General features: G+C 42.0%; 1 protein-coding gene across 8 annotated transcripts in view; it reads right to left on the minus strand.

Moving 5' to 3' along the window:
* GBF1 (golgi brefeldin A resistant guanine nucleotide exchange factor 1) overlaps positions 1-16848 on the minus strand; it is a 273421-nt gene that overhangs the window by 150979 nt on the left and 105594 nt on the right. For all 8 annotated transcript variants that reach the window (XM_040362371.1, XM_040362370.1, XM_040362369.1 and 5 more), the window contains exon 4: positions 3946-4077. In XM_040362371.1, the coding sequence (XP_040218305.1) occupies positions 3946-4077 (132 nt within the window). The remainder of the gene's footprint in view (positions 1-3945; positions 4078-16848) is intronic.

A 16848-nucleotide genomic window follows, 5' to 3' on the forward strand; every position in this document is an offset into this window, starting at 1 on the left:
CCTCCGAGTGGATAACCAAGCACAGGAGGAATAGCAGTAGCCAATGCTTTAAAAAAAAAGAAAAAGCGCCATAGATCCGAGTGCACATTAGGTCCATATAATAAGGTGATATACTGGTGGTGGCACACGCAGTGAAAATACCCAGTAACAGCCCTGGTGTACTTAAAAGGGGAAGATAGAAGGGTATGCATGTATGCAAGTATGTACACACGGTACATTTATCTTGGACATCATTTGAATGGCACATAAATAAATTGCACCTTATTGTTCTCTTGATATTTCTCAGGAGTATATATAATCAAACAGTGTACATATGTATTAAAATATCACTATTTTTGGATTGTTTAATGGTACACAATTAACTCTCTCACCCATCACCTATATATCAGGGCTCAAAATTATTAAGTCCTGAGCTACTCGCCAGGCCTTAAGAGTTACTTGCCACCAGCTGTCCTGCACTTAAAAACACCCTCATACATTATCATATTTTATCCAGATCATACAAGGGTATGAACATATACACAGGTATGACCCCTCTCCCCCAGCTCTCTCACAAATGCCCCCCCCCTCCCAGCTCTCACAAATGGCCACCCATCTCTTAGCCCTCACAAATGCCCCCTCTAGCTCTGTCACCTTCCACAACTGCCCCTCAGGTCTCACAAATGCCCACAGCTCTTTCACTTCTCACATATGCGCCCCCCCCCCCCCAGCTCCCTCACCAATGCTACCCCAATTCTTTCTCCCCAGCTCCCACCAAGGCCCCCCCTGCCCCAGTTCTCACACCAATGCTACCCCAATGCTTTCCCCCCAGTTCTCTCACTAATGCTATCCCCCCTCCCAGCTCTCTCACTAATGGTATCCCCCCCCCCCCCAGCTCTCTCACCTCTTAGGAATAGAGAATGCAGCTGGCATGTCTGTGCTTTTTCCCCTTCAGCACAGTGCCCCCGATGGCTTTAACTGTCGGGGCTGTGACAGAGCCGAAGAGACGTTTTTAAAAAAATGTGGGCGGTTGCGGAGCCAGGACCCGGGGAACCCACCAAATCTGGGGCACATGTCCTGGGTGCCTGGCGTTCGCGCGAAAAAAAAACCGTCTCTCCAAACATGCAGGGGCTACAGTATTCCTTACCAGGGGAGCCGCTGAGAGGCAGAAAGCTGGAGCAGGGGTGGAGCTGGCCTGCAAATAGTTCCATCAGTGTCTGCATTGAGGAGAGGGAGAGCAGAGATTGCCAGCAAGCCGGGACGGTTGGGGGTTATCCCCGCAGCATCCACCAGACACCCTTTTCTCAGCAGAATCCTGGCTGCTTCTGCCTGCTTTACTCGCCATACCTATATATCCAATAGCCAAATGCGAGCAGGCATGTGGAATTTGAGGGCCGACCTATATACAGTATCTCACAAAAGGGAGTACACTCCTCACATTTTTGTAAATATTTTCTTATATCTTTTCATGCGACAACACTGAAGAAATTACACTTTGCTACAATATAAAAGTAGTGCGTGTACAGCTTGTATAAAATATAAAATTTGCTGTCCCATCAAAATAACTCACCACACAGCCATCAATGTCTAAACCACTGGCAAAAGTGAGTACACCCATAAGTGAAAATGTCCAAATTGGGCCCAAAGTGTAAATATTTTGTGTGGCCACCATTATTTCCCAGCACGGTCTTAACCCTCTTGAGCAATAGAGTTCACCAAAGCTTCGCAGGATGCCACTGGAGTCCTCTTCCGCTCCTTCATTATGACATCACGTGGCTGGTGGATGTTGAGACCTTGTGCTCCTCCACCTTCTGTTTGAGGATGCTCAACAGGGTTTAGGTCTGAAGACATGCTTGGCCAGTCTATCACCTTTACCCTCCAGCTTCTTTAACAAGGCAGTGGTCGTCTTGGAGGTGTGTCTGGGGTCGTTATGTTGGAATACTTTGGATTTTTATATTTTTTGCAATTGTGTACCCACCAGATATCTCTGGGTAGAGATTTATTGATTGTTGGATTCACATATATCAGAGCATTTAATTTAATAGTATCACCCTGCCATTTGGGATCCTCCAAGTGAGGGTGTCCCAATTGCTAGGAATTATTCACATTAGGTGTCTTATCTCACTAGCGCCCTCTCCCACATTTCTATCCATTGCACGGTATATATTTTTATGTATTTTGTTTTCAGAGGAGCGGCTTGTTATTTGAAGTAGTTAAAGCGGGGGTTCACCCTATAAACCCAAAAAAAAAAAAAAAAAAAAAAAAAAAATTTCTTCTACCATAAAATCAGGCATTGTAGCGCGAGCTACAGTATGCCTGTCCCGATTTTTTTTATCCCCGTACTCACCGTGTACTCGTACATTGAAGATACCGACTCCCCTCGGGGAATGGGCGTGCCTATGGAGACGGAGGATGATTGACGGCCGGCTCTGGCGCGTCACGCTTCTCCGGAAATAGCCGAAATAGGCTTGGCTCTTCACGGCGCCTGCGCATAGCCTGTGCGCAGGCGCCGTGAAGAGCCGAGACCTACTCCGGCTGTCTTCGGGGAGAGTGACGTGCCAGGGCCGGCCGTCAATCATCCTCCCTCTCCATAGGCACGCCCATTCCCCGCGGGAGCCGAAATCTATAATGTACGAGTACACAGTGAGTACGGGCGTAAAAAAATCGGGACAGGCATACTGTAGCTCGCGCTACAATGCCTGTCTCGATGGTAAAATCGTGTCACTGAGGGTGAACCACCGCTTTAATTATATTTCACACAGTGATATAATAATTGTTGCTTATCACATTTGGCGCGGAAATACACTCCACTTTCATGTTGGAATACTGCCCTGTGGCACAGTCTCCGAAGGGAGAAAAATGGGGGGGGGGGGGGTTTCACGCCCCCCATCCCTAATACATGTGAGAGGGGTGGGGGGGGGGAAGCTCTGCTTCATTATGTCACAGTACATGTTGGCATACATTCATGGCTCCTTCAATGAACTGTAGCTCTCCAGTGCCGGAAACACTCCTGCAGCCCGAAAGAATGACACGTTTGACACCATCTGAACCATGTCCTTAGAATGCTTGTCTTCAAACTGTTTACAGCTTTCTTGTGCATCATCTTTAATAGAGGCTTCCTTCTGGGATGAGAGCCATGCAGACCAATTTGATGCAGTGTGTGGCGTAGGGTCTGAGCACTGACAACTTTCAACCTCTGCAGCAATACTGGCAGCACTCATATGTCCATTTCCCAAAGACAACCTCTGTATACAACACTAAGCATGTGCACTCAACTTCTTTGGTCGACCATGCCAAGGCCTGTTCTGAATAGAACCCGTCCTGTTAGAACTGCAGCATGGTGGCCAAGACCATACAGCAGTTTGTTTCAGGGTCTTGACAATCTTCTAGCCAAGGCCATTTTTATGTAGAGCAACAATGTTTTTTTTCAGATCCTCAGAATGTTCTTTGCCATGAGGTACCATGTTGAACTTCCAGTGACCATTGTTGGATGGGGCGAGAGATAACACAAAATTTAAACACACCTGCCCCCCATTTACACCTGAGACCCTGTAACGCCAACTAGTCATACGACATCGGGAGGGAAAATGGCTAATTGGGCCCAATTTGAACATTTTTACTTAGGGTTGTACTCACTTTTGTTTCCAGCAGTTTAGAAAATTAATGGCTGTGTGTTAATTTAGAAGAGGCAGCAAATGTACACTGTTATACAAGCTGTACACTCAATACTTTACATTGTAGCAAAGTGTCATTTCTTCAGTGTTGTCACATGAAAAGATATAATATAATAGATTTACAAAAATGAGGGGTGTACTGACTTTTGAGAACATATATCAGAGCAAGTCACTCCGTGCACATGGGCTAACCAACTTTGGGTAGGCCCGAGTAAATGAAAATAAGCTGGGAACCCATTATACCCCCGTGTACCTAGAGGGTTACCCATCTCAGACAAATAAGACTTCTTACCTATTAGTGCATAAGAAAGAAATTTGTTCACAGATGTCAGCGCAAGCCCAGTAATGGGGCCACTTGTATCTTCAGAACGAATAACCTCCAAGAAAGGACGAAGAAATACGTTGGGCTCAATTTCAGATATATCTAAAAGAAAAAAACAGACATTAATTTAACTAGCCCAAATAAATGCAGAACAGAAATACAAAAATCTATGAATAAACCACATTTCAGGAGACCGTATAATCAACTTAGAATGAACAAATGCAAAAACACAATTTCTAGATCTATATATCCTACGACAAAACAGATATTCAGTTCTTTAAAGTAGAACCAAATAGGAAAACTTTGTTTTGGACAGAGTGGAGAGGGATTAAATCACATTTTCTAATTGGTCTCTGTGCCCTGTTAGTGAAAGTCACTCCATTTGTCCCATTTACGGTCATCACCAGGAGAAAAAAAGTGAAAAAAAAATTCTACATTTCGAGTTGTCCCCAGAACAGCAAAAAGGAGAGAATTCGTTCAATGGGGACCATGGATTTCCTCTCTAGGAATTTCCTCTCACTTCCCATTTTGGCTATGGGACAGGAAGTGAAGGGAACTCTCATTAAAGGGTACACAGACGGCAAAACCCCCCCCCCCCTTCTGCCCAGACCAAATTTTCAGCGCTGATGCACTTGACGATTGAGCGCTCATACAACGCTGTACCCAAATGACTTTTTTTTTTAAATCCCCACAAAATAGAGCTTTCTTTTGGTGGTATTTGATCACCTCTACGGTTTTTATTTTTTGTAAAAAAATTTTTTAAAAAGACTGATTTAAACAACAACAATATATATTTTTTAAAGTTTATTTAAAAAAAATGGAAAAGGGGTAATTTTTCTCCTTCATTGATGTACGCTGATGTACGCCGATGAGGTGACACTGGTGGGGCGGCACTGGTGGGCACCGATGGGTAGCAATTGGCAGCTGGCACTGATGAGGCACATCTGCCTCCTTCCTCTTCGGGACCGATGTCCCTTGTGCACTGTCAGCGTGAGAAAAAAAAACAATCACGTGATGTAAACAAAGAATTGGTAATCAGCCGTCATTGGCTGACAGCTGATCACGTGGTAAGGGGTCGGGATCGGCCCCTTACTCAGATCGGTGATCACCCAAGTTTTAGTGACTTGGACAATCACAGCGCGGGGCTCGCGAAGGGGAAGACGTGCATCGACGGCCTCCCGGATTTTCAGGTCTGCACTGTAGCCGTCATTTGGCCTCTAGTACTTAATAACCGATGACTCGACCCTACTGCTGACAGCAGTGATGAGTCACCAGTTGTTAGCATGCCGACGGGTGCCGGCTACCAACAATCAAAAACAAGGAGGGGGAGGAAATGCACTGGAACGCTTTAAAAAGGCATGAGAATAGCATGCAGAGTCAAATCTGGGTAGCAAATATGTAATGTGAACCGACCCCAATAGCAAAAGCTATAACAATTACACTGCTGAAATAAAAAGCCAAAACACAATTCAACCAGGTTACCTACTTTTTCCTATGTGAACATTTCAATCGTGCAAAATGAGAAACAAAATTCTGGCCATAGACATAAGAAGCTTAAGAAATTCAACAATCTCTTTATAGGCCCCACTAGAAATTCCCAGCCAACCAATTTCAAGGGAAAAGATGATTCCACAGATAAGCAAACTGCCAGATTCATCGGGATAAGCTGGCACTAGGTGGAGGAGGGCATATATAAATGTACCTTCTTGGGAAACAAAATCGCAAACGGTTTACACTAAACCAACATGAGAGAAATGTATATTCTAAGCACGGACAACAAACTCCATACAAATTTTCTCATCAGTAAAATGCATCCGATATTTTACTATAGAGGGTCAACGCAATTTATGAGACCGTCTGATAACCGATGTTAGAATACTGATCTTATAGACTGTTCTTGGAACACACATGACTAAACTTCTAAAGCAATACCGTTATGTAAACACAAGGCACAGTAAGCGTTCCGGCCTCTAATGTTTTCATTAACAGGCATGTCCTAAAGCATGTTTTCAGGGCTGTGATGCCTCATTTCTGTAACACAATCCCAATCAGCTGTTTACATCATGTCTTATTTCAAACCTTTTCATCTCATTATTCATATGTTCAAGGCAATATCATTTACACTGAAATATTGGCAGCTCTTCCATTAATGCATACAATTAGGCAGGCGGCAAATATGAAAGAAAAAGAAGAATTTTGATGTAGGTTACAATCTTTACAAAAAAATGATAAATGAAATCTTGTGACAATCAAATGTAAATCTTAAAATTAAAAGGAAGCAAGGTTTCATGGATCAAATTTTTTTTTTTTTTAATAAAAAAAATAAAGTATAATATTGAAACAGAAGGGTTACAGTGACAACCTACCACATTGCATCTTTAGAACTCCATCACAGGCACGTTACAATGAGTTGAAAACTAATGTTGTTTCTGAGATCACAAGTGCAGAGAAGGTGAAAAGCTTTAGAATGTATGCGACTGGGGCAGTGAGCCCCGATTTCCTTGTAATCTGCATAGCAGATACGGATGTCCAAGTTAGGAACTTCAGACATACACCGTGAAACTAGGACCTGGATAAACGCTTTGGAACTTGTACCTTTAAAGCCAAACTCCAAGCAGATCTAAATGCTAAATAATGCAACAAGAATCCATTTGAATTAGTTCCCAGCCTGTCATTGGTAAGATGTTCTCCAAACTTCACATTGATGATCAGTTGCTATGACATACTTGTGCTGATGTACTGTTTTCATATAATTTTCTGTTATGTATGGATCTATGCATTTTCACTGGTTTTATATAATCTCAACATAGGTGTGGTACTACACATCTCCTGAGGAAGCTCGTTGTAGGCAAAACATGTCAAGATTGCTACACCATGATGATCTACAGTAAACACTGATTTTGTGGATAATCGAATTGAAAGGTTTTTCATGGATAATGTTTAATGTAAAAATCGTTACGGATAGAGTGAAAGGGGGGGGGTTAGAATTGAATTTATTGCCGTTTGTGTCCCCATTAAAGAGATTCACCTTCTCCATTTGTCCCGTTTACAATTATTAAAAGTGTAAGTATATAGAAAACCTACATTTTGGGTTGTCCCCAGAAAAGTAATAGAGGGTACATTTTCCAATGTAGACACCAGTTCTGGTGACCAGGGAGGCCTTAAGGAATTCTCTTCATTTGCAGGGATTTCATAATTTTCGGTTTTGGCTATGGGACAGGAAGTGAAGGGAAATCTCTGCAATAGAACACAGATTGGGGGGGGGGGATCTGACAGGGCTTATAACCCTTTCACTCCAGCCAAAAAGCAAAGGTTTTGCCTTTAGTTCTACTTTAACCACTTAAGCCCCGGACCATTATGCAGCTTAAAGACCAGTCCACTTTTTGAGATTCGGCACTGCGTCGCTTTAACTGACAATTGCGCGGTCGTGCGATGTGACTCCCAAACAAAATTGGCGTCTTTTTTCCCACAAATAGAGCTTTCCTTTAGTGGCATTTGATCACTTCTGCAGTTTTTATTTTTTGCACTTTAAACCAAAAATAGAGCGGCAATTTTGAAAAAATTGCAATATTTTTTACTTTTTGCTTTAATAAATAATATCCCCCAAAAATCTAAAAAAAAAAATCGTCCTCAGGTTAGGCCTATACGTATTCTACATGTTTTTTTTTTTTTTTTTTTAAACAAAAATATCGCAATACGCGTTTGATTGGTTTGCGCAAAAATTTATAGCGAACAGTGCTATAAAAATGCTAAAATGTTACTGTAAAAATGACACCGGCAGTGAAGGGGTTTACCAGAAGGCAGGGGCATTGCTAGGTGGCAAAAAGACCAGGGGGTTCAGCCCAAAATCCAAGGCCGGAACCGGGGTGGTGGCATTGTATGTGGCGCAGCTTTTTTTGGGGCTGGGCGGTGGGGTTGTGTGACTAACCAGTGCCCATCAATGCTGACCACTGACCTGCCTGACCTACTGTGGTGTGTGGTCACAGCAGGGAGCAGTCAGTCAGTCGCTCGTCACTGTAAGAGGCGCTGCCGAGCCGAGGAGGAGAGGAGAGCCACATGCCCGAGCAGGGATATTGTTCGGTGGCTGCATTTGAAATTCCCGCCTTCTGGAGACTGCAGGCTATGATGGACGTCACACGTCCCATGGTCCTGGCATTGGCACTGCAGGCTCCAGAAGGCGGGACCTATGGCACTCGGCCACAGCCAGATCGGTCCTGGGCCCCGGCGCCCGGGGCCAACAATAGAATGCATCATTCCATAGACTTGGGGCTTCAGCCCCCCAAGTCCTGTCCTCCCGACGCCCCTGCCAGGAGGGTGCGCTGTAGGGGTCAAGTGTGCCCTACTGTGATTCTTACTGTGGGGGGGGGGGGTGTGGCTGGGCGTGTGACAACACTGATCATCGTTCCCTATGACAGGGAGAAGACGCTCAGTGACAGGCTCACTAGGAAGCACGGGGAGAGGTTAGTTTACACTTACCTCTTCCCGTTCTTCCTCTCTGTGACCCGATCGCGGGACACCGGCAGCGATCGGGTCCGCTGTTCCCTTGGGGACAGTCACAGAGAAGAGGACCGGGTCGCGAGCGTGCCGCTGGCGCGCTCGCCACGCATGGCTGGGATTTTAAAGGGGCTGTACATGTATGCCCTTGTGTCCAGCCGTGCCATTTTGTCGATGTATATCGTCATGCGGTGGTCCTTAAGCGGTTAATATAGCTAGTGTTAATTTGTCTTTAACAGTCAGAGTAATTCTCTGTAAATAAAAGATGGAGGGATGAGACCAATTAGGCTCTACTGCAATAAAACATGTGTTAAAATAATACACCGACAGGGAGGTGGAAGTAATAGAGAAAGGGGACAACATTAATGTATTGCTGCCCCTTCACTGCCCAATCCGCAGGATGAGGGAATTTTCCTGAGTAGACTGTACTGTTGCAGTTAATGTTGAGACCTATTTGTCTCTTCTAGTCAAGTGTATTTCAGGAGAGTCTACCCAACAAAGGATTTATAATTGTGCGCAAAGTATCTGGTCACAGGATTCTTAGCTGTGAAACCTCCCTCTTATGGTCCACTTCAAGTGGGCAAGATTGTGTTGGGTTTAGACTAAAGCAGCCCACAGATGATTCCATTTGCTTTCACTGCAGAAGGGGTAATATCCTCATCAACACAGTCAGTGTTGTTGGGGGAATGCCTGCTGTAGTGCCATTTATTGTGTTTGGCTGCCGGGGCGCCTTTCCGGCTGGCAGAACATGATTACAGCTATCATCTATTATAGCCGCCGACAGTAAAATCGCATTTAAAAAATTTGAAAGACCGATTGTACTCAAGTGATGGACCGACTTCGGTAAAATCAGCCTGCCCATAGATGGAGCGTGACTCGGTTGGTACCCCGCTGAACTGGCCAAATTTTGATCCATGTATGGCTGGCTGAAAGGGAGTGGGCTTTAAACAGGATCAGGACCATTTAGAAGACTGAGACACTTTCAAAATCCAGAGGTTTTGCTAGAAATGCATCAAGGTGTAATTAGAAAACTATTTAAACTGATTTGGGGAGTCAAATCCATTCCAATACGAATTGTCCATGTTTAGGTGGCATGAACCTTTAGGAGCGCAGTATTAAAATAGCTGTGTGTTTCTCGTTTTATTTATAGTGTCAGCACAGAGTCACAATCGTTTTTTAAGGGTTATGACTAAGACGTTTTCCCTTATGTTGCTCTTTGGTAGGCATCTAAAGTACCAGTCAATGAGGCAACACATTCTTAGAGTGTTCACAAGCTTTTAACTTGGGATATCAATGAAAGCTACAACAAATCACACATCTGAAACTGTCATCCTTGACACAATGCGATCTTCAAACAGATATTTATATAACTCCTTTTTGTCTCTTACATTCCTTGGGATCTCCATACAATTTGTGTTCTGTACAGCAAAGAAAGACATTCAGCTTTTCTAGGTGTGATCCCAGCTTGTATATGCCATTCACTTATGATATCAAGTCTATGACCTTGGCTAAACTTGCACTTAAATTCACAGTAGAGAGCTTTTAATCCAACATTAACATGCAGTCAGGACAGGACATAAAAATGTCATATAGGATGAAAAGGAATGTTGTTTCATCTGTTTAAAAGGACATACAAAGAAAGAAGTTCGATGCATACCAGACTGTGCTATAGCACATTATATTCCAATACATTCGATCTTCAAAACTGCCGCCTAAAACATTTAAAATTTCTACACATCAATAAAAGCTTAGAGGGCATAGAGCAGGTTTATGCTAGCGAACGGCTCTATGTCTGAATGGACACAGGGAGCTATGACTCAGCTTGGGTGCCCACCATAAAAAGCTGCTTGCTGTGGGGGCACTAAACAGGAGGGGTGGGCCAGGATCACAGAAGAGGGACTGGAGAAGAGAAGGATCTGGGTTTCTCGGTGCAAATCCACTGCAACAGAGCAGGCAAGTATAAACATATTTGTTATTTTTATAGGGAGGGAGGGGAGGGAGAGAGAGGGGGGGGGGGGGACACAAGACTTTACAATCACTTTAACTACTACATTTCCCCCCCCAATAGAGGAATTATTTTATTCCAGCAAGATATAGCTTAAAGCTTAGTTTACATTTTTTGCAACACATTTTCTGCCCAATAATTTAAATGTCATAATTTTAAGAATTAATGGTATCCCTGCACATCTGCTAGAGAGCTGCGCTGGAAAAGAGCATGTTTTGTGGGCATTACCAACCTGCCCAAGTGTGAACCTAGAATAATGCTTATGCAGGTGGGAAAGTTTGCAAATTTGCAGGCGTTCCCAACCTGCAGGCAAAGCGTGCGGTTCTTTAGCAGACATGCAATGGCACCCCCGCGCTTTGAAAAAATGTCTGCGTTTGCACGCGCACAAAACAGAATAGTAGCACAGCCCCATGCGATTCTGTGTGGTGCAACTTTACAGAAAGGGGTCCAGGACTACTTTACCCCTGTTTCTGCGAGTAGGGCAGCCCATTTAACAGAATGGGTAACCATACACACAGAACGTGGTCGCACCAATATGAAAAGAGCCTAAACGTGGTTTTGCCTTGGACACTTTTTATACCAGAATAGCTACATAGTTGGCGAGGTTGAATAAAGACACCAGTGCATCCAGTTCAACCTGTGTATGTATACAAATTCCCATATCCCTGTATTCGCTACTAATCGTCACTTTCCATTGACACCACTGATTGTGGAAGGGAGTACCACATCCTTGCCAGTCTAAAGCCCCATACACACGGTCACACTTTTTGCCAACCAACTTCAAAATCTGCAAGTTTTCCAATTTGTCTGACCGTGTGTACACTCCATCGGACCAACTTTTTCGGGTTTCATCCAACAAAAAGTTGGGTCTGCAAAACAGACCAACTTTTCGGCAACAAAAGTCTGATGGTGCCTTGTCTGTGTGTACAGCAATCCAACCAACTTTTGGACAAAGTGCAAATACGCATGCTCAGAACCAATGTTAAAAGCAACAAACAATAGCAGAAGTTAACCAAAATGTGGCGGTAAAGAGCAGAAAATAGCAAAAAAAACGCGTGATGTTAGGAAAGTTTTAGAAAAGTTTGCAGAAAAGTCTGACTGTGTGTATGCTATGGGTGTAGCCGGACAAATCAATTAGGAAAAAAATCCAAGGGAAATTTTGTTGGATGTCCGACTGTGTGTATGAGCCTTAACAGTAAAGAACCCCCTAAGCTTAAAGGGTTGTAAAGGTTATTTTTTATTTTCTAAATAGGTTCCTTTAACCACTTAAGCCCCGGACCAATATGCTGGCTAAAGACCCAAGGTGTTTTTACAGTTCGGGACTGCGTCGCTTTAACAGACAATTGCGCGGTCGTGCGACGTGGCTCCCAAACAAAATTGGCGTCCTTTTTTTCCCCCACAAATAGAGCTTTCTTTGGTGGTATTTGATCACATCTGCGGTTTTTAGTTTTTGCGCTATAAACAAAAATAGAGCGACAATTTCGAAAAAAATGCAATATTTTTTACTTTTTGCTATAATAAATATCCCCCAAAAACATATATAATTTTTTTTTCCCTCAGTTTAGGCCGATAGGTATTCTTCTACCTATTTTTGGTAAAAAAAAAAAAAAAAAAAAATCGCAATAATCGTTTATCGGTTGGTTTGCGCAAAATTTATAGCGTTTACAAAATAGGGGATAGTTTTATTGCATTTTTATTTTTTTTATTTTTTTTACTACTAATGGCGGCGATCAGCGATTTTTTTCGTGACTGCGACATTATGGCGGACACTTCGGACAATTTTGACACATTTTTGGGATCATTGTCATTTTCACAGCAAAAAATGCATTTAAATTGCATTCTTTATTGTGAAAATGACAGTTGCAGTTTGGGAGTTAATCACAAGGGGGTGCTGATGGGGTTATGTGTTCCCAAGTGTGTTTACAACTGTAGGGGGTGTGGCTGTAGGTGTGACGTCATCGATCGTGTCTCCCCTATAAAGGGGATGACGCGATCGATACGCCGCCACAGTGAAGCACGGGGAAGCCGTGTTTACACACGGCTCTCCCCGTTCTTCAGCTCCGGGGACCGATGGCCGCACTCCAGCATTGTTGGTTCACTTAGCTTTTCCTTCGATTTCCTTTCTAAATATTTTGTTTCTTTGTTTTCTTTGTCTGAATTTCTCACTTCCTGTTCCTCCTCAGTAAGCTGTTCTGGCTGACTAACCACCGCTCGGATGATGGTGGCAAGCTTACTTCAGACAAAAGAAAAAAAAACATTTAGAAGGGAAATTGAAAGAAAAGGCAAGTGAACCAACAATGCACTAGCTTAAGGAACCCATTTAGAAAATAAACGAACCTTTAAAAAGGTTCAACCACTTCTCCTTCAATTTCATTGAGTGACTCGTGTCTTCTTAATTTCCCAGTATTACTATATAGACAGACAATTTTTCAATAAAAACCAACCCCATCAAGTATCGTAAAATGCAATTAGTCTCGACTTGCCAAACCAGCTCTTACTTGTTTGCTTACTAAGAGTCAAACGTCTTAGTGATACTTGTTAACTATCGACATGAAGGAAGACTAAAAATGGAAGACTTTACCTTACCCGGAGACTGAAAGATTAGGAGGAGAAATAATTAAGCCAAACTACATTCAAAATGTTTTAGTTTGTTTTGGATGAAGTGCTAGAGCGATCTCTCCAAAAAGACAGCTTGGCAGAGTGAGCAAAGGCAAGGACTTCTGATGTTTTTATTCCTGTCCATCTACTTGTACTGGTGACAACCAAACACCTACTTATTGTATGGGGCCAAATGGACAGTGAGAAAAAAAAAAATCTTGCCAGTGGGGTCACAGATAAAAATATAAACCTAAAAAATTGTGTCTCTTCCCTACTCTTTCCAAAACTACAAAGAGTGAACATACAAAATCTATGGGATCAAAAAGTTGGTTAGTAAAAGGAATCCCTGGCGGTGCAAATGATTAGAAACCTGCTGTCAGCATCATACAGGATCAGAGAGACTGAAATATGCATTCATGTTGTATAATTCAACCCAAAACATAGCAAACTAACATATGTCCAACTTCAGATCTGCACTAGCATCAGACTTGGTTTCCTAAAAAATGGTGTGGATGGCGACAGTCTTGGTCATTTAGTTCAGTTTAATTCTAGGGGCCTGTATTCCAGCGAGCCATCTTCCTGATCTGAAGTAGGCACTATTCACAGTGATACAAATACATTTTGACAGAAGGCAACCAAAGCTGTCAGGTCCATTCTATTTGCCTAATTTAAGGACAAAAGAACAAATAGTTTCATTTGTCAACCTGCCATGTCATGGTCTACTTTTCCCGGTCACCAAACAAGACTTTTCACAGAGGGTCACCAAATCAATGTTACATGCGGTTGGTGAGAAATGAGCAGTAAACTTGCTGGAAAAGTTATAGCTCAAAAAGTGTAAGGTATATAAAAAAAGTCAATGTTAGGATTATTCCTTTCATTTTATTAACTCCTAGAGATGATACTGGCATTTAATATGTTTGGGAAAATTGGGATATTGAGAAAGAAAAACAAATATTGTAATGCAACCAACCAGAATCCAGTAGTGATTTTCTAGCTAACATTTGAATGCTTTAAATTATAAAAAAAAAAAAAAAAAAGCCACACAATTTTCTTGCCTCAGCCTTAAAAGGCCAAGTTCACCATTAAAAGCATGTTACACATTACACCAGTATGTTGAGTAACATGCTTTAGCACCAAAACCTGCACCCCCCTAAAATCTCCTGTGACAGTAGGTGGGGGTTCCCCTCCACACTGCCACATTTGAAAATGGCTTGGTTGTGTGGGGCTCTGCCCTTACAGCTGTGTAGTTAATTCACAAGAATTTATGAATGGGAAAACTACAAGTCCTGTCTGCCACTGCGAGGGCACCGATGAGTACCCTCAAATCACCAAAACATCATCCAGCTTTCTAACAGAAAGCCCATACAGAGGTGCTTGGATGTATATCTTTACAACGCATAAAACACACAAAAACACAAAATGTGGCCCAATTACAAATCTAAAAATGTGTCCATGGCCTCATAGGGCAGGAAAAACTCAGGCAAATAGACAAAATTATTCCCATCGCTACCAATCCATGGGTTCTTTCAAAGTGTAGGTCTTCAACTTTGTGCACATCCATTTATCTTCCATTGCAAGAAAAATGGAGACAAGCTAGTTATATTTTGTGATTTCAACAGCTACTAAATTTTAAAGAATAGGTTTTAACTACCTGTTCTGTTTATGTATATGTACAACGTATATGTAAGAACTTGGCTGTGGAGAAATGATTTTTACTGTGCACCCTTCCCAGAGTTCAGGCTGAATTCAGAACATATAGCCGTGACTATTCACTGGGGTAAAGATGGGGACCCTCTCAGAAAACCAAGGCCATGGCGGTTTGGTGCATTACTTATGGTTTTCAAAGGTCTTTTTGAAGCTCTCCACACATGGTCCTTGGCTCTAAGACTAAATTCCTTTTACTCCTATGTCAAAAATCTTGTGAGGAGCACCTGGTCGTGCCCATATCATGGTGAAATTAGGTTCTTTCCACTTCTGGATTATGGCCCCAACAGTTCTCCTTGGAACATTCAGCAGTTTAGAAATCCTTCTGTAACCAATGCCATCAGTATATTTTGCAACAATAAGGTTGCAAAGGTCTTGAGAGAGCCATTTGCTTTACCCATCATGAGAGGTTTGTGTGAAACAGGTAATGAGACACCTTTTTATAGGCCATCAGTTGAGACTGAACCAGCCGATATTAATTTGCACTGTTTAGGTTTCTTTTCTATGTATGAATTGCATTGGCTGTTACCGATATGTGGTAAAAATTTCATGTCAATGGAACCTTTAGAAATATATTTACCTTAAAAAAAATGGTGACATGCTCAACACTAATTTTAGCTGTATTAATGGAAAATACAATAGCAGTAAAGAAATGCTACGCCTTGGCCTGTAATAAAATGCCTCCTTTAATTTTTTACCCTGCACTAGAACCAACAGAATCTTCGTTACTATAGAACAATTTTTTTTAAACTTTTATAACGAAAACCCTGCGTGGCTCAAAAACTGGAGCTACCAGATGTATTTTTCATTAATAACTGGGAGAAAGTAAGGTAGAAGAACATAATTGAAGTGAATCTTTTCTAAGCCCATTTCGAAATCTTTGAATTGTATTGCCTATATTTAATTACATTTTACAGCTTCTTTTAATGAATATTATGTGACGAACCTTTGCTGCTGCTGTTACAGTGAGCGAGGAGGTAAACATACAAAAGCAAGTTACCAGCAATTTCCATTACAATGACTCATATTGCTTAAAATAGGAAAACTAATTAATTTTAGTGGCCAAATGTTGGTGAGAGCATTTTGTTTCACTGTGATCCTTTGCTATTTTACCAACTGGAACACATGAAAAAAAAAAAAAAACTGATGAACACAAGACGAGTATCAGAAGAGGGGGGGAAAAAAACTTCCATTAAAAAAGCAGGACTGGAGATCTGTGTCAAATTTCAGCTGCCCGTTTCATGTTTAGACGAAACACAAAGGGTACAGCTGTTCAGATATAGGGACACTACATACAAAGTTATCGGCTTCATGCTCTTTTATATTGCATGGCAGCTGTTGCTTTAGAACTATCTATGTTTTAAAAACGCTCCCTACTAAAGGCCACAGTTTCTACCAGGAACAGGACTGGAGCCACAACTCAAATTACATATCCAAAAATAAGTTTATAGCGGTCTAATCAAGAACCTTTTTCCTCACAAACCACTCAAAATACCATGCACAAAAGAATAATTTTTAAAACAGAACTTCATGAAAAAAGGTTTTCCAGTTTGTGCTGTGTATAACATGATCGCCAATGAAAGTTATTCCTAGGTCCAGATCACTGCCGTGTATTAAAAAAAAAAAAAAAAAAAAAAAAAAAAAAAAGTAAAAATCATAGTCATTCAATAAAAAAAAAAAAAAAAAAAAAAAATACAGCCAACGCTATAATCGGGGGATTTAGGAGGTGGGGCTCTTATACAGTGAATGGATCCTGATGTTCTCCATCCCATTCCCAAAACACCTTGTATTCTGTGAACATGCAATAAGTTTGTGAATAGAAAAGGAAGATCCTGTCATTTAGAACCCCCACACTCCTCTCCCCTAGTATGCCAAGTATTTTGTTAATACCAAGACATTTTTTGTGAATGGGCAAATAAGATAAATTCAACGTATGAGCGCTGTGGTTTTTATAGCGCCTATCCTGGCCAGCAGCACCAGAAGTATAAATTCTCCTTGATAACGTTACGTGGAGTGTGACGAAACTAGTCGGGCAGGGCCTGGTGGTTGCCAGTATTACATCCAAGTGATCT

This window comes from Rana temporaria, chromosome 8, assembly GCF_905171775.1.
Source record: "Rana temporaria chromosome 8, aRanTem1.1, whole genome shotgun sequence".
Taxonomy (NCBI): domain Eukaryota; kingdom Metazoa; phylum Chordata; class Amphibia; order Anura; family Ranidae; genus Rana; species Rana temporaria.